General features: G+C 33.8%; 2 protein-coding genes across 3 annotated transcripts; one reads left to right on the forward strand and one right to left on the reverse strand.

Annotated features, from left to right (window-relative positions):
• Nucleotides 1-82: 82 nt before the first annotated feature.
• LOC129874901 (chloroplastic group IIB intron splicing facilitator CRS2-B, chloroplastic) lies at nucleotides 83-4,101 on the reverse strand. Its single transcript, XM_055950285.1, has 9 exons — nucleotides 3,912-4,101; nucleotides 3,603-3,807; nucleotides 3,377-3,461; nucleotides 3,222-3,289; nucleotides 1,507-1,557; nucleotides 1,267-1,340; nucleotides 1,047-1,105; nucleotides 835-911; nucleotides 83-442 (listed from the first exon to the last, which is right to left on the reverse strand). Exons 2-9 carry the CDS (start codon nucleotides 3,801-3,803, stop codon nucleotides 326-328), a joined length of 732 nt encoding a protein of 243 aa, XP_055806260.1. The 5' UTR covers nucleotides 3,804-3,807; nucleotides 3,912-4,101; the 3' UTR covers nucleotides 83-325.
• Nucleotides 4,102-8,969: 4,868 nt separating this feature from the next.
• On the forward strand, nucleotides 8,970-17,576 carry LOC129873070 (plastidic glucose transporter 4). 2 transcript variants are annotated; one of them, XM_055948072.1, is made up of 14 exons: nucleotides 8,970-9,180; nucleotides 9,419-9,696; nucleotides 10,762-10,876; nucleotides 11,432-11,499; nucleotides 11,765-11,897; nucleotides 11,981-12,080; nucleotides 12,168-12,280; nucleotides 13,462-13,555; nucleotides 13,671-13,824; nucleotides 14,496-14,642; nucleotides 14,726-14,799; nucleotides 16,244-16,332; nucleotides 16,497-16,611; nucleotides 17,155-17,576. In XM_055948072.1, exons 2-14 carry the CDS (start codon nucleotides 9,441-9,443, stop codon nucleotides 17,335-17,337), a joined length of 1,641 nt encoding a protein of 546 aa, XP_055804047.1. In that variant the 5' UTR covers nucleotides 8,970-9,180; nucleotides 9,419-9,440; the 3' UTR covers nucleotides 17,338-17,576. The 2 variants fall into 2 exon arrangements, with proteins under 2 accessions (XP_055804047.1, XP_055804048.1); XM_055948073.1 differs by having other exon boundaries at nucleotides 8,988-9,005.
• Nucleotides 17,577-17,863: the final 287 nt, after the last annotated feature.

The raw sequence follows: 17,863 nt of genomic DNA on the forward strand, positions 1-17,863 counted from the left end.
TGCAATTAATCTTACGATTTTCTCGCTCTTATTTAGCATTTGGACGGAATCAATCGTTGTAAGAGAAGGGGAAAAGCAAGAATTACATATTTAAAACATGTTCGATAACAAATTTGCAAAATGGAATTCTATTCTACAAGTGTTGTTTTTCCTTTGAAATAAGTCTATTCTACAAGTGTTTACAGATGCTGCATGCCAGCATGAAACTATAAGCATTGATCGAACTCCAAAACTTTCTAGGTAGATCCCAGAGAAATGCGCAACTACCTAGACTTGAGTAATTAACTATTGTGGTCTTTCATACATTCATTCTAGCTTCATTACATCAAACTTTGTGATACTTGTATTTCTGCCCTATATTAAATCGCGAGATTCTACTGCCAAATCCTTCCAATACTACCGTCCTGACAGCCCCAACTCCTTGATCAAGTGCTGCATCCACCTGTTTGCATACAACAAGAGAAACATGAAAAGTATTGTTGAACATCAAGAACTCATGTTGTTATTCTTGCTTAGCTTGAATTTCCCTTTTTACTCTGTGGATAAGTAGGGAGAGTGGTAGAGGTAATGAAGGGTAATTAGACCAATTGGCAGTTCCTTGCAGTACATCATATGCATACATACAAGGCAAAGAAATAAATAGCTATATCAGCTCCACCTTATTCTGATGTCTATTTTACAAGAGGAGATAAATATTTTGCAGAACAAACAAGGAATATATGGGGATCTTGTATGATAGTGAAGTTTAAGAGACAACTTGACCCATCCATTGGAATGCCTTTCATGATGGGATAAGATTATAGTACTTTGACAAGCATCAAGAAGTACAAGTACCTGTTTCCGCTCTGTATCACTGAATTTTTGTAAAAGATATGCCTTCATGTCCATAGTCCCAGGCGGATTTCCAATGCCTACATAAATACATTAAAAACATGCTTTTTAGCTGGGGATTTAGTAGAGCAATTTTGTTGTATGTGAACACATAGTTTCCATTGGTAATTATGTGATTATGCTTTCACAACAAATGATAAGCAGTCAGGAGGAACCTATGCAAAATCGTGGAAATTCCCGGCGACCATTCAAATGCTCCATCACGCTTTTCACCCTGCCAAAATAAAAAAGAAATCAAATGTGAATTTTATATATTCTGCAGAGTCAATAGAGCTCTTAATAACTTGTCCATAAGAAAGAAAAAATGAGCTAACATTACACACAGTAAGATTACAGAATCAGTGTCATTTAGATTTGACTACTCAAGAACAATACCCATTATGATGACCATGTCCTCCTTTTGGCTGGAGCCTCAAAATACCATTCGGTAAGCTCATCTCGTCGTAAATCTACAAGGATGAGTACAAACACTATAAACTTCAAAGATGGGAAAAGATTATTTGGAGCACCACGTACATAGAATTATCCAGTATAGCACACCAATCTCAACCCTTAAAAAGGCAAGGAAAAACTATCTCCTACAGTTATCAAAAAATGAAAAAAAAAAAGTCATACCAGAAGGATGTGACGCAACGGCACCTGATAATATGCAGCAAGCGGTCCAACCTAGTACGATAAGAAAAAATTATCATTTCATTTGGATGAGGTCCATATTTACCAAAGAGGAATAAAGAGCCCTCTCCTCCCAGAAAGATAAAGATCACCCTAAAACGGAAAAAAGAGAACACGGAAAAGGAAAGAGAGAAAAAAGAATTGCTTTGTTACTTTTGTTAATAAAAGCAAGAACTATAGAAGATGCAAAAATATGAAAACTACACATTTAATGAGAATCAAAAGGGAAAGTAGAACACAAGAGCTAAAAGATATATACAAGAAGCGCCTTTCAGATGACAAACTAAGGAACAACCAGATCAAGCTTTTACCAAATTAAAGCATCTATTATATCACATATACATGTAACTGTAATGAACCATCAGCAGCATGATTTCTCTCGTTCATGTTTTATCTTGGTTAATTAGCCAACCAGAGGAAATAACTATATCCAACTTTGTGCTACCTTCTAAATAAATGACCTTTATCAAAAAATAAAGTCTTCAAAATAAAATGACAAACTCACAAGAAAAATAAGGTCTCAAAAGTTCTAGAAAGGTGTGAAAATATTGAAAACATAAGCAAATTTGTGTTTACTTCAAAAATTTGAAAAACTTGCTTTGAAAATTCTTTTCAATTTCTTTTTCCAAATATTGTTTTTTCAACCAATACCAAGAAAAAGTTCTCCAGCATTTCCAAAAACTGAAAAACTACTTTTACATTTTTGCAGAAAATTGAATTTTTCTATGATTGAACCCTTCTTCAAAAATTTTGAAGCAAACTCCACACCATCTCTAATCAATTACATATGTGAAACACGAAACACCAGTATAAATAAACAGTTCAAAAGAAAGTAAGTAGAACAAAGTTGCTTTAGAGCCCCTGCCTTTTAGCTAGTTGTGAAACAGTAATATTGAGGAAGTCAAAATATCGGTTAAAAGCTTTTTCTTTTTCATTCTAAGGTCAATATTTCAGAGAACCAGTCGGTCTAACAAAATATAGTAAAATGGAAATAAAAACTGTCTGATTGAATAGTATGTCTACATAACATTTGCTAGCATTTGATAGGGGGCTAAAACTGTGAACTTTGCTATCAGATTCAGTAGAAAATTGGAATGCAGGTTTCTATTCAAAGGGTCAATATGCACCAGATGACATCTGGTTAACTGGAAATTTTGGTCCACATCCACCAAGCCTTTTATGTTAGGGCAATCAGAGAGTTGATCAAAGAACCTAACATGTTTCAGCTCTTTCTAAGTAGCAGATGCACAAGCATAAAAGGCAACATGTCTGTTCGTTGCAAGTAGAAGCTGATTGAAATAGAGAAAAGAAGTCCACTAAGTGGAGTTCCATAATGCTGAAAGAACATTTATATATTGATCCAAATCGAAGGTGACAAGTTTGTTATACAGGTTATCAGAAGGGACAGTCTAAATTAACAATGTCTGTATCTTTAGCTTATATAGAAAGAAAACTAAAAGTAGCCTCTTTCATTGTGACGCAAATTAGCAACTATCCATGTCAATCGAAATGGTAAAGAAGAAACATGTGTAAACCAATGATAGAAAAGCATTTGATGTTGTCCATATGACAATTAAGTACTCAATACTTCACTTTGAATAACTAATTAATGGTTATAACACCGAGCAACTAAACTACAATAGCTGCTGAATACATACTGATTCTCCACTAAAATTCATGTAGGCTTGAGGTTTTGCCAATACAACAGGTACCTCCCCTATGGAACCTGTACCAAGCGCATCAACAAGAACCCGTCAAAACTCAACGTTGGTAAGGAAAACACAAATTAGGACAAACAGATTCGAACAACCACCTATCCCTATCAAGGCCTTCGACTGTATTGTGTTTAACATGATGCCCTCCTCTTGAGAAACTCTATCAATCATCTCGAAACCAACCTAATTAACAAAACCCCATCATGAAGAAACAGCAAAATACATTGTTCAAAACACAAAGTCAGTGAAAAAAGCTTCCGCAAATACAAATTCACACAATATTGAACTTTGAAAAAAGTTGAAAAAGGGGGAAATTAAATTTACATTGTGGCGAGTCCCGTGATACTTGTTTCCGGGATTTCCCAATCCAACAATCAACCAAGGAGTGTACTCAACCTTAACCCCATTAGGCTCTGGAAGTGAAGCAGACACTCTAAGCCCTGCAGTGGCAAAAGGTTTTTGATAACAAGGGATTCTTGAATACGATATACTGCAACTTTGTGGGGCAGATACGGCATGCAACATTGACCTAATAACAACGAAAATTGCTAAAAACATCATGGGTATAATTAAAAGTAGTAGAATTGACAACAAAATCATAAATTGGGGAAAAAAAACTAATCTTTAACATACCTCGATTGGATTCTGTAGTAGAGGAATGGAGGAAAAGAGTTCTCTTTGTTTTCTAGAAAATACACGAAGAATACGGGGCGAGAAAATGATTCGAAGAAGAGCTGTTGGGCAGAGTGAATTTGCCCGCCACCACCATTTATGTTTCTTCAGAGTTTTGGATAGGAGTCATAAAGATGATATTTTACGGATATGATATAAGTACTGGTACCAATTTTTTTATTAGTAGAGACTACTACGTTCAATTTCAAAATAAGTATCATCTTAAATTATTTTATAGTGATAGTTAAATAAATTATATTTTACATGTTTTTAGTAAACTTTATCTAAATCTCATAGTGAAAAAGCTCAATTACAATGTATTCCTCATTTTTCTTAAATTACCTGATTTCCCTTTTTTTTCAAATTTCTGATACATTACTCACCTTCCTGATACATCAGTTTTTGGGTGTAAAATAATTAATGCTTGTGAGTTATTTATGGATAGTAACGTAATTTAAGTTATGATTGATTGTTTCAATCAATTAAAGTGCTAAATAAGGTAAATAATCCTTTTAAGAACAAAATAGTTATGAAGATCAAGGAAAATTCTAAAAACAGAGCATCAGTGCGAAAAAAAATTCAATCAGAATCATGAGATGTATCAGAATCTGATACATAAACATGATGTATCAGAATCATTATATTTTGATACATGAGAATTTTAATACATAAACAAGATGTATCAGACACATTAAAGATTGATACGTGAGGTGTTGATACATAGACAAGATGTATCAGAAACATTAAATATTGATACATGATAATCTGATATATAATCAAGATGAATCAGATTCATTAAAGCTCATAAATGAGATTCTGATACATAAATAAGATGTATCAGAATCACTAAATCTTGATACATAAGATGCTGATACATATACAATATCAGAAGAATTCAAGTTTGATAAATTAGAATCTGATACATTAACAGTATGTATCAGAAATAATCAAGTTTGATAAATTAGAATATGATACATTAACAGTATGTATCAGAAGCAGTCAAGTTTTATACATTAGAATATGATACATTAACAATATGTATCAGAAGCAGTCAAGTTTTATACATTAGAATATGATACATTAATAGTATGTATCAGAATCAAGAAGCAGTCAAGTTTGATGCTTGATAATATGATATATAAACTTTCATCTTATATTAGAGTTTCATACATGAGAAAAACTTAAAAGTCTGGTAATTGTACATTCTTCTAATACAAAATTCAAAAAAAAAACTACTCTACGTCCATCGGTTCTCCTTGAGTAGAAGATATGAAATCTCTCTTAGATTTTTTAGGATCTTCGGTATCGCTAACATAACCATCCTTGGCCTTTCGACAACCAAAATTCCACAATAGTGTGGCATATATTGAACGGAAGAATTCGGCATGTAGTCCAGTATTTGGAATAGAAATTCCATCCTAAATAACTTTATACCTTCTTCACCTATTGATTATTCAAAATCATCAAGAAAATTAGCCCTATATGCCGTTCCGAATCTCAATGGGTGGGACAAGATCTTCTTGATGACGTATTTCATTCCCTGCATTGGCATGAAAATGGTTAAATACAACTTGAACTTTATACATAAATACGATGTATCATATGCATTAAAATATCTGATCCATGAGATGAGATTCTGATACATACAGAAGATGTATCAGAAACAGTTATATATTATATTCTGATACATAAATGTAGAAGTATCAGAATCATTAAAACTTAAAACATCAAAAAATGACACTTACACATGATGTATCAGAAATGGTAAATCTCCAAAAAATTGCATTTGAAAAAATATTATGTATCTGATACATAAATGTATATGTATCAGAATCATTAAAACTTGAAATAACAAATACTGAGACTTAAAGATGATGTATCAGAAATAGTAATTCTCAAAAAATTGCATTTGAAACAGACATTATGTATCTGATACATAAATGTAGATGTATCAGAATCATTAAACTTGAAATAACAGAAACTGAGACTTAAACATAATGTATCAGAAATAGTAAATCTCAAATAATTGCATTTGAAAAAGACATTATGTATCTGATACATAATGATATGTATCAGCTTCATTAAAACTTGAAACAACATAAAATGACACTTAAACATGATGTATCAGAAATAGTAAATCTCCAAAAAATTACATTTGAAAAAGACATTATGTATCTGATACATAAATGTATATGTATCAGAATCATTAAAAATTAAAACAACAGAAACTGACACTTAAACATGATGTATCAGAAATAGAAAATCTCCAAAAAAAATTCCTTTTAAAAAGATATTATGTATCTGATACATAAATGATATGTATCAGAATCATTAAAACCTTCACAAAATTTTCATTCTAAAATAAAAACTTAATTGAACACATACCTTTGGGAGATTAGGGCATGTTGTAACCCCTTCAATCTTGTTGTCTATTTCTTTGGGTGCATGTTTAACTGTAGCTTTCGACTTCAATTTCTCACGTAGCTTATTCATCACTGCTGGATCGTTACGATGTTTGGATCTAACTTCGTCGTAACCTTCTCAAGACGAATCAGAACCAGGAGAAACAAGAATTCGTTGATTTTTATTGGACTGTTTGAGACCATGAACGGATTCCATATGTATCATTGAAGGTATGAGAAATAAAAATAGAAAGATTTACAGAAGAAAGCAAATGATAAAAATTTAGAAGATTTTTCAAAGATTTTCAGAAGAAATCAAAATATACAAATTTTAGGAGAAATCAGATTAAATGAGGATGAAGTAAAATTCCATATAAGGGGAGATTGAAATATACCTTATTTGGAACCTTGAAATTGATTAACAGTTGAAGAATAACAAATTAACTAGAGCAAATTAGGGCAAGGATGAAGGAAGAGACGGATGTATCAGTGAGGTATAGAGAGAGAAAGGAAAAAGAGGGAATTTGGAATTTTTTTGATGTATATGGGAATAAAAGTAAATATATTAGGGAAATATGTGTAAAAGGGTAATTTACCCATGTTTTTATCGATTTCATTACCGATTAAACATGGGCTCAACCTAGGATTGTATCAATTGGTTCGATTTTGAAGTTGATTTGTTCGACTTATTAATTATTGATTTATAGATATACTAAACTATTATTTATAGTGATAGTTAAATAAATTATATCCATTTATTGATTATTGATTTAAACATTGACATTTTTTCTAAATGCAAGATGACATTCGGTACTTACAAATCAATTATGAACTATGCACATGAGTTGGCAGATACTTGGTCAGAAGCAAATATTAACATCTTGTAGAACAACGAGAGTTTAAGACAGTGAGAAATGTAAGTATGAACCTAAATCCTAAATCAATGAATTTATATACCGAATAGTATAATATAATTTATTAATTTACTATCGGGTTTATTAGTTAATCCGTTAAGAAAAAAAACTTAAACCGTTAAAAATTGATAATCCGATATAATTTTTTTTATCATAATTGTTATCAAAACTACTAAATTAATAACTTCTTACCAATACATCAATAACTTTTTTTCGATTTGACTTCTTATTTACGATTTGATTTTGAATGGCCCTAACACAACCTACCTTTGATTCATGTTTTAATGTCAAACACCTAATCCGTTTGATAACAAGGGTAATAAGTGGATGGGTCAAACTTAAACGAATTAGACTAATTGAGTTTGATTTTGTCACCTTCAACCCCCCAAAAAAGGAGAGACTACTTTGCATAATGATTTAAGAAAAAGGTTGAGTCTAAGAAGGTATTTATTTTGAATGCTTTTGGCTTTTAAACTCTTTCTTTATTTTAAATGGTGTTTCAGAAAGAAAAAGAAATATTTTCAACCATTTAATTTTAGATTAAAAAAGTAGCTAAAAGATAAAAATTGAATACGATTAATTTATCATTTTTAACTTATAAATTACTTTCTAAATCATCTTTACATACACTATAAAAAAAAAAATCAAAAAAAGCTAAAATTAAAAACATAGAACCAAACAAAATGATTTTTCTAGAATGGTACCTCACAATTGCTCCATATCTAAATGTTCTAAGAAAAACGAGATGTGAGCGAGATCTGGGAGAGAGGAGAGAGAGAGATACAATTAATTTGTATATTTAATTAATAATTATATATCTGATCAATAAATGTATCATGAATATAATTGATGTCGACGAATATATATATAATTGTATCAACAAATACAACTACATCATTGTTGTAATTCATAACAAGTTATATGTGTATTCACATGTATTTGTAGTCTTTTCTATTGTATTTATATATTATCATGTATATTTGTGTTATAATTTGTATTTGTATAATTGACGTCACCATTTATATTTATATTCCACAGAAAAAGAAGGCAAAGAGAGAAGAGAGAGGAAAGAGGGGCATCAACATAACTATATTTATAAAACAATAATTGCAAATGATAAATATTTCCAACTATAACAATATATAGTAAATACATACCATGTATTTGTCCTAATATTTCCAACTAAATTTACCAGAAATGAACGACAAAAGTGAAAATTTACAGTCTTGAATTAATTCTGAGGCCCGTACCATTTGCGGGCCGAGCCCTGGGCCATAGATGAGGTGGATTAGTCAATTTAAGGAATAATGACACGTCAGAGATTAGAAAGAACACATCACGTGCGGCCCCGTGTAAATTGTAATGTAATCCAAATCTAATCTGCAATCCAACTGTATTCTATCCATAACCTCTTCCTGTTTTCTCTTTTTCCTTTTCCTCTTCCTCTTGTTCAATAAAAATAAATTTAAATCCTTACTCAAATTATAATTTTTATATACCATTTTCTCTAACAATACTTATAATTACAAATAAAAAACAGGTGAAATATATTAAAATATTATTTATTTTTCTAATTTTAAATATATTTAATATAAAATTAATATTAAAGAATTATATTTTTATTTTTAATTTATGTGATGTAATTTAATTACGGGAAGAGGAGCATATAAGAGCAAATAATTGCATTTGTCCATCAACTTCGTTGGTAGATTAGTATAAGCGATCAGTTAAAATAAAAAGTAAGGGAACAGTTATTTCCATCACAATTCTCAGCTCTCTTCGAATTCATCGAACCTCCCAATGCCACTTCGTAACAACAATATTCTACTGTAAATTTAACTGAAGAAGAACAATATACAACTAGCAAATTCAAAAAACTCTCACCTTCAACACTCTGCTTTGCATAATTCCACTGTATTTATTCTAATTCTCGATTTATTTAATTTTTCCTGATAATTTTTAATATCATTGCGATTTTGTTTGATTTCTTCATAAATCAGCTCTTTAGATTGTGATTTGTTCTTATTTTGCTTCAAATTTGGTGTCGATTTCCGATTCATGTCGAGTCGTTTCAGTATGGGCGTCTTGTGTATTGCTTTATTTATTGCTTTTTTTATTTTGTTGACTTTTCTTTTATATGTTTTTTACGCAGGTAAGCATTAAAGGCTATCAAAATGCAAGCTTCAACTTTCACAGTCAAAGGCAACACAGGATTTGGCCTTCAGAATCGAAGGATTTTGCAAGGCGTTGGTGATTTGCGTAGTAGGAATTTATCTAGTAAAAGTCTCCGGATGACGGAGAGGAACAGTTGCTTCGGAGTAAGTATGGATTCTGCTTCTATGGGAATCGAACTTGGCCGTGCCAGGAGAACTGTTCAAAGTGTCTTCGGTTCGTCAGCAAAGGCCAGATCACACAGAGTTCGAGCTTCTGGTACATGTCACAATTCTCCTTTTTCGTATTTATATACTAAATCAACTGTATAGCTTGATGCAGAGGATTTATATAGAAAGAGACATATTTGATTGATTGTTTTTTGGGGTGTAGAATCCGAATCTCCTTGTGCCGTGATGAAAATATGACATTTTGGTATCATATGCACCTGTTTAGAGACATGTAATTTTCCTCCTTAATGAGTTTAGGGTTAAGTTTAATCTTGTCTCATTCACTCTATTAAATTAAAACGTGAGGCAATTCATTGCTGATCTCATTACAGATATGTTTGTGGGACTGCTCCAAGTTGGCTCGCTTTCTGCTTTTGCATGCGAAGGAGAATTAAATTCTGCTAACATAAGGTGGCTAGAAATTGTTCACTGGTAGTCTGGGATTTCTGGTTCTCTTTTGTCTGCTACAACAGTATATCACCTCATTTGTGATTTGGTAAAGGGGAAAGGATGGGGAGACTAAAAGTGGATAATAGTTGGGTGTGAAATTGCTATGGTACTGCATTACTGGTACGGTGGTACGGTTAGTTGTAATTTGGGGAGAATGGTCAACCTTAGGAATTTGTGGATTGCATGCATGTTACGAGTGAGACATGTCACATCCGGTGGACGGTTATAGTGCATGGAAGATAGTTAAAGATTATTAGCTTTTCTCATATGGATGGGAACCGAGTGAAAAGTCTCTCTTTTCTCTATTACCTATTCTTAGTTTTGGATCTCATTTCCTGAAACAACCAAAACATGTACCTAAACTTCGCATTTTCATGAGCTTTCTGTTCGAGTATATTGTATTTAGGTTCTCTTTTGGAAAAAAGAATATTTTAATTTTTCTGTCATGTGCATCAAGCATCAGCATTCAGCAGAGTATGTTGTACAAAGAATGTTGTTGAAATTTAAATAAGTTGCAACCTGACTGCCTCTTTTGCGCCCTATCGCCCTAAATCTAAGCGATGGAAGCCTCACTATCTTTGTATGCTTTTGCAATAGGATAACAACAAAGGTCCTGCATGGTGCATAAAACTTAATAACAATCATGTCTATTGATGCGTGGCAGGAGAGGATATTGAGGATGCAGCACCTCTCAAAGTTCAAGGGCAATCATCTGGAACAGTACTTCCCTATGTGGGTGTAGCTTGTCTGGGAGCAATTTTATTTGGATATCACCTAGGGTATGACATTATATGACTGAAGAACATTCATTTACTAGTATTTTATCTTACATATGTTATCATAGTTGCCTCTCCATCAACATGTTTATGCATCTCATAGGTGTGTCCACGGGTTTGGTTTGTTTTACACACTAGTTGGACTTTAATGGTTTGCACCCAAACCTTAACCAAAAAAAGTGCAAGCATAGTATTTGCTTAGTTGGTCTTGCTTGCCGGCCCAACTGTATGGAAAGTTGAATGATAAAAGTTGCTTTTAATAAAGTTGACATAATTCTTGGAGAACCCACTGAAAGAGGAATGTGACAGTTGTTATGGGATAGGGGAGTGTTTCTACCACCATACTTTAGAAAGTGAAAATAGATGAATTAGTTCAGTTCTGGTTGGCGGTCTGCTCAATTTGTGGGTTAGACTGACCAAACATTTCTAGTTCAGGCATTTCTAAGCCATAAGCAATTTTAGTTCAGGTACATTCGAAGCCCTGCAGTTTATACATGTAACCCTCTGGTTTATACTGTGCTATTAAGCTCCACGATAACTGTCAATTTTCTGGTTCAGGGTGGTGAATGGTGCCCTTGAGTACCTAGCTAAGGATCTTGGGATTGCCGAGAACACTGTTATACAAGGCAAGTTTTGATTGAATGGTTTTTTTAATGTGAAATATAGCTTCATTTGACTACTATCCTATTTTACTAGTTTATGAGCTGCTGGAAAAAGGGTCAGCTTCTTTATGAAGCCTTTGCTCTGTCCCAGAGTTAATGTTTTGGCTGTATTAGGGAAAACAATTATTTGGCAAGCCTTGTTCAGATGTCCTATTTCTTACTGTTTACTTCTTTTGGTTTGTTATCTAAATATAGGAGTAACAATTTTTTATTTGATTGCTTTTATTAGGATGGATTGTTAGCACAGTTCTTGCTGGCGCCTTTGTTGGTTCATTTACTGGTGGAGCTCTGGCTGATAAATTTGGCCGAACAAAGACATTTATATTGGATGCAGTTCCACTTGCAGTTGGTGCGTTTCTATGGTATGTACCTTACAATAGTCAGAGATACAATGTCAGGCCATTACCATTGATACAAGCATCTAATATGATGTCAAAACTTTCAGTACCACTGCCCAGAGTGTTCAGGCTATGATCATTGGACGGCTACTTACTGGAATTGGCATTGGAATCTCATCTGCTATTGTGCCACTTTACATATCTGAGGTGTATATCTTACTCAATGTTACACCTATTAGACAGTATGCAAAGGTTTTACTATCGTTTTCACTGCAACAAACTTTTGGTGCTTAGATCTCGCCCACGGAAATTCGCGGCACACTTGGAACGGTCAATCAGCTATTCATTTGCATTGGAATTCTTGCTGCACTAGTGGTTGGATTGCCTTTGTCTGGAAATCCTTTGTGGTAATTTCTCATTAAGTATGTTCATAGCAGAAAACAATTTAGAGTTCTGTAAATTTTAAATGATTGGTACATGAAGTCAGCCATAGGCCTTTCAAAAGATTTTGACAAAAGAAGATTCCAACAAGATGTCACGAATGGTTCTATCTAGATCTGATTAGTCCAGAACCAATAGGGTACCCATTTGGTGGTTCTAACATAATTCTGTACTAGTTTGAGATTAAAGTGGTGGTAGATGGCAGAGTTTAGCACTTTGGTGCCTGATTCTTTAGTCTGCTTATGTTTTCATTCTTTGTAGTTCATGAATCTTCTATTGATTATTACAACTTACATGCAATATTCACCTTAGTTCAGTTACTGGTGTATTTCTCTTGTTTCATAAAGTGGTGGGGTGAGTTAAGCTTAAGTTTATTTATTTGGTTCTTTGATGAAAGTCGTTATGTCTTTCTTTGCCCCTTAGATGCTTACCTGGCAGTCTTCTAATTGTTTTAAAATTAATTAAGTACTCAGGTTTTTTTATTATTCTTTAAATTTTATAATTTTTGCATTAATTTTATGATCTTTTTCATCAGGGAATTTCATTGTGAATTGAGTTTTTGTTTTCCTTGAGAAAGAATTTGAAGTAAAATGATAATTGTTTATCCCCAAGGGTTTTAATTTCTATAACCAGTGCCGTACTCCAATTTTTGGATTCTAAAGCAAATAGCAGTACTCTGTTTCTGTAGTGTTAACATTTAGTGATCCTTTTTGAATGTTCCAGATGCCAAACCGTTAATGCTTGGGGAATATTTTCTGATCAACCATTTTTTATTATATTGGGAAGAACTAAAATCAAGTTGTATACCTGCTCTTTTAACTTTTCTAATTTACGCCAGAGCAAGTGGTTCCTCACAGGATTACCCATTAATGTTATTTTATTTACTTATTTGCTTGTTTCTGGGCTTATTGCATATTCTACTTCCATATCTTTCATCAGCCATTTGAATGACTATTATGTCTTATTGGCGTTTCTAAATGATACTTTTCCTTCTAAATTGTTCACAAATGAATGAGGTTCTACAACTAGTAGTTTCCAGACTTCAGAAACTCTAACGAGCATGGATTTTTCCAACCTTTGCAGTTCTCGTGTTAATGATTAAATAGTTGGGTTTAAATCCATGACATGTCTCCAATTCATATGTCAGGTGGAGAACAATGTTTGGTATCGCACTTATTCCATCTGTTTTACTTGCACTAGGAATGGCATTTTCTCCAGAAAGTCCTCGGTGGCTCTATCAGGTTTCTTATGAGATCTTTCTTTTCTAGTTTGAAATCTTCATTGTGGATATCCTGTCTACTGCTGCAATCCATGTTAGAGACTTGTAGTCTTAAACTATCCAATTCTATTTTGCAGCAAGGGAGAATTTCTGAAGCTGAGACATCTATTAAAAGGCTATATGGTAAAGAAAGAGTTGCTGAGGTATTGGGTGATTTGGAAGCTTCTGCTCGGGGTTCTTCAGAACCAGATGCTGGGTGGCTTGATCTATTTAGTAGCCGTTATTGGAAAGGTATATCTTTGATCATTCAGTGTTGTAGATAATTTGATGCTGCATGTCTAATAAGCGTCTGAAGCTCAGTTCTTATATCCTTTGGTCTAATGGTTTGCTACATATTGTTTTAAGAACGAACTCAAATTTCTGTACATGTCGTCAAATTATTAACATCTGCCTTTTGGCTGTCATCCTGCGCCACCATCATTAGGAATTTCGGACAGTGGTGTGTAGTTCTGCTCTGCTGCAATAAAGAAAAACGTGTCAGTTATTTTGCTTAAGTTCCAAAACCTTGAGTATCACTGAAGCATAGGTTTTAGTCTGGTATGCGTCTCCTTTTTACTCCTTAATCAACTTTCTTTGTTTTTTGTTTTTGTTTTTTCGTTTTTTTTGGTCAATATGTAGAACAATGGACCTTAATTCTCGTCTTCCGTAATTTGTCAACTTCATAATTTCCTTGGTTGGAAGAGAACTATTACTTACAACTCAATTAGTTCTACAAAGAATAAAAGCATGTCTGGTTTTTGCTTGTGCGCACGCATTTCTCCACCGGAGTTTGTTCCTAATGTGCTAATATCAGTCTGTGGTCACTCATTCCATCATTCCAAATATATGTGATATTTTGAGCTCCTGATATTTCTGTGCCATATTGTACAACCAAAATGGTCTAATTGTTGTCATCATTGCAGTTGTTAGCATTGGTGCAGCTATGTTCTTGTTACAGCAGTTGGCTGGGATAAATGCTGTTGTCTATTATTCCACAGCAGTGTTCCGAAGTGCTGGAATTTCATCTGATGTAGCAGCCAGTGCTCTGGTTGGAGCAGCCAACGTCTTTGGTTAGTCATCTCCTCAAGGTTTTTGGTAACATCTCTGGCTAAATATAGAATATATTATTCTAATTGGGTACATATTCATCCAGGGACAACGGTGGCATCCTCTTTGATGGACAAACAAGGAAGGAAGAGTCTCTTGCTCATAAGCTATACTGGAATGGTAAGTCGTTTTTAGTCCTAGATGGAGTTTACTATGTCAAAAAAAAATTACAACTTGCAACTGATCGGCATTCATCCTTTGAGGAATATGCGATTTTTTTACTTTTAGGTGATAAATTACATGTATTCTATTTGAAGGTTTTGGTAGCCATTTGGATGCGCACACACATGTATCTATACTTACGAAAAAACAGCAAAATCTTCATGGGAAAAGAAACAAGCAAATCTATGCTTGTTGAACGACCTTGTGCTTCCAGAAATTCTATCTCTAGCACTAGCAAGTAGCAATCCTATACCCTGTTATAATGTGATGCAAATCATTTATGTAGTAGTGATTGAAAACCTAAATCCTTGCCTAGAGCAATACCTAAATCACTTTACTTGGGGATGTTCGGAAATAACTGTTTTGATTTGAAAAAAGAAACAGCCACTGTTTATTTTTTCCCAGAAAACCAAAACCAAATGCAAAATCCCAACACAAATATTGTTTTCTTTTAGAAGGAGACCAAACTATACAGGACCAAACTGTTTTCTAATCCAAACATGGAATTTGATTATTCTCTTTGTAAGTCTTAGTCTTCTAAGATGATTATGTAAAAACATGGAATCTTAACCATAAGGGGAAATTTCACAGACCTCTCTCCAGGTATACCTTTGCAACATTAACCTCCCTCATAGTTCAAGATTTTACACTAACCTCCCTTATTTTGATTCTTTTATAACAAGATTGATGTACATGATAAAAGTATTTGTAATATTCCAAAGATGTCCTTGTGTACCCTTAACTGATAAAATGGAGAAACATATAATTCTCCTAATTAATAGACGAACTGTAAGCATGTGAATGAATAAAATAGGTTGAGTGTGGTAGTTCACACAATTTGGATTTCTCCTCTTCATAGAAGCAAGATGGAAATCCATTAGAAGCTAAGGTCCAGAGGTTATATTCCTTCAGGTTTAAATCTTCATCTTTTCTCCACTTTAATATATCACTGAAGACCACTTTTGGAAAAATATAAAAATCTTATATCATTTAGACAAGTTTCGTTATGAAAAAATCAAAATAAAGGAGTGAGTGTAATATTCCTAACCAGAAGAGAAGTTAGTGGTATAAAGGTAAATTTGAATGGAGGTCTTTGAAATACTCCCTAACTGTAATCATCTAGCAGAGAAAATTTCAACTGAAGCTCTCTGGGATAGCTTGCCTGAGACTTGTACCGTCTTATACTAATTATCCTTGGCAGTTGAACTCGTGCTTTTATGCATCCAGTTGTCAATGCTAAGATGGTTCCTTAGCTGCAACCCATGCATGCATATGATGAGGCCTGAGGGGACATTAGGTGTTATCCTCTTGATTTTTGGCTTGTTTCTGATTTAATCTATTTTTAGCTTTATCTTGTTCTATCCATTTTGTTTCCGATTCTCATTGTATTCTCTTTTCACAGGCTGCATCAATGATGTTGCTTTCCTTGTCATTCACTTGGAAGGTCCTGACACCATATTCTGGCACACTGTCTGTTCTTGGTACTGTCCTGTAAGTATCACGTCCGTCCTTGCTGTTAGATCATAACTTCTTTTTTCCACTGAAGCAATTTCTTCTATTTTAGGCAGCATCTTTGTCCCCTTTGTCAATGCAAATGAACTTTTTTGTAAGGAATGCAAATGAAATGTATTTGTGGTTACCTTTTTTCTCTGCAGCTACGTGTTGTCCTTTTCACTTGGTGCTGGTCCTGTGCCTGCTCTTCTACTTCCAGAGATATTTGCTTCCAGAATTAGGGCAAAAGCGGTGGCTCTCTCGTTGGGGATGCATTGGGTGAGTTACTGCTTGGAAACCTTAGTACTTTTTTTGCTGCTAAAAATGTTAACACAGTCTATATTTCATTCTTTTTTTTTGACAAATAAAAGTTTATAACTAGTGTAAACATCACTTATGATGTTCCATGATTAGCTGGAAGCGAACTTTTATGCCCCAGTCTCTAATATCACAATAAGCTGAATTGTGTGCTGACAGAAGTAATGCTCAAATGTCTTTTGAGCATAGTTCTCAATGCCACGGCTCTTGGGTAACATGACATGTCAGGGTGCTTAGGGGAATATGCATTTTATTGAAGCACCAGAGACAGTAGTCCCTTGGTTCTCTGATATTGAGTATTATTGTTTGCTTCTTTTGTTTAAGAAGTATCTTTTGCTTTTGATTGTTATTATATGTTCCCAGCATGAGCTCTAAGAAGCTAAATAAGAAAAGGTAGGAATTGATTTGTTGCCCTTCACTGTGGTGGTATTTGCAGCACTGGAAGATTAATTGAAGGTTCATTCATTCATTATTGTCTCTTAACTCGTATTTCTCTTTGAACAGATAACAAACTTCTTTATTGGCCTGTACTTCCTGAGTGTTGTAAATAAATTTGGAATCAGTACGGTGTACATGGGATTTGCATCCGTTTGTCTTCTTGCTGTCATGTATATAGCTGGTAACGTTGTGGAGACAAAGGGGCGGTCACTGGAGGAGATAGAACGTGAGTTGAGTCCAGCAATTTGAGTGTCACAACATGAACAGCTGAGGGTAATTTCAGCTTCCGCCATCCAGTGGTCTGATATAGAAGAGATTCTCCACATTGAGAGTCTATTATTGCGAGACTGGAGTTGTATCACTTACGCTTTAGCTGTCTCTTTGATTTTCTTGTACTCCGGCAACATGAATCATGCAACATTGTAAAATCATGTAACTGTTATGGAAGATGATCCGATAAATGAGTATTTCGGAACCCATTTTCAGAAGTCTTTGTCAGCTGTTAATTATTTGGGACGGCAATGAAGCGCAGGCATGCAAGATGAGATGATAATATATGTCCAGCAATAGGAAATCCTTAGCAAACAATCATGCAAGAGAATCATGTATTTATCACTTTCATCTATGTTCTACCCGTAGGAATTGGTAATCATGCAAGATTTCGTTCAATAAATAAATAAACCATGACTGAGAATTCGTGTATATTCTCAAATTATTAAATCACTTAACCATAAATTGATATACAAGTGAGTCCATTAATAAATGTGAAATCCCC

Source organism: Solanum dulcamara, chromosome 11, assembly GCF_947179165.1.
Source record: "Solanum dulcamara chromosome 11, daSolDulc1.2, whole genome shotgun sequence".
Taxonomy (NCBI): domain Eukaryota; kingdom Viridiplantae; phylum Streptophyta; class Magnoliopsida; order Solanales; family Solanaceae; genus Solanum; species Solanum dulcamara.

What these genes read in the sequence shown, in the direction of transcription:
- LOC129874901 (XM_055950285.1), bottom strand. Translation starts at nt 3,803, where the DNA reads ATGTTGCATGCCGTATCTGCCCCACAAAGTTGCAGTATATCGTATTCA. An exon ending in ATTTCCACGATTTTGCATAG is followed by an intron (nt 912 to 1,046) that starts GTTCCTCCTGAC and finishes GTATTTATGTAG; the next exon opens with GCATTGGAAATCCGCCTGGG. An exon ending in GTGATACAGAGCGGAAACAG is followed by an intron (nt 443 to 834) that starts GTACTTGTACTT and finishes GTATGCAAACAG; the next exon opens with GTGGATGCAGCACTTGATCA.
- LOC129873070 (XM_055948072.1), top strand. Translation starts at nt 9,441, where the DNA reads ATGCAAGCTTCAACTTTCACAGTCAAAGGCAACACAGGATTTGGCCTT. An exon ending in TTGTCTGGAAATCCTTTGTG is followed by an intron (nt 12,281 to 13,461) that starts GTAATTTCTCAT and finishes TTCATATGTCAG; the next exon opens with GTGGAGAACAATGTTTGGTA. An exon ending in TGGAGCAGCCAACGTCTTTG is followed by an intron (nt 14,643 to 14,725) that starts GTTAGTCATCTC and finishes ATATTCATCCAG; the next exon opens with GGACAACGGTGGCATCCTCT.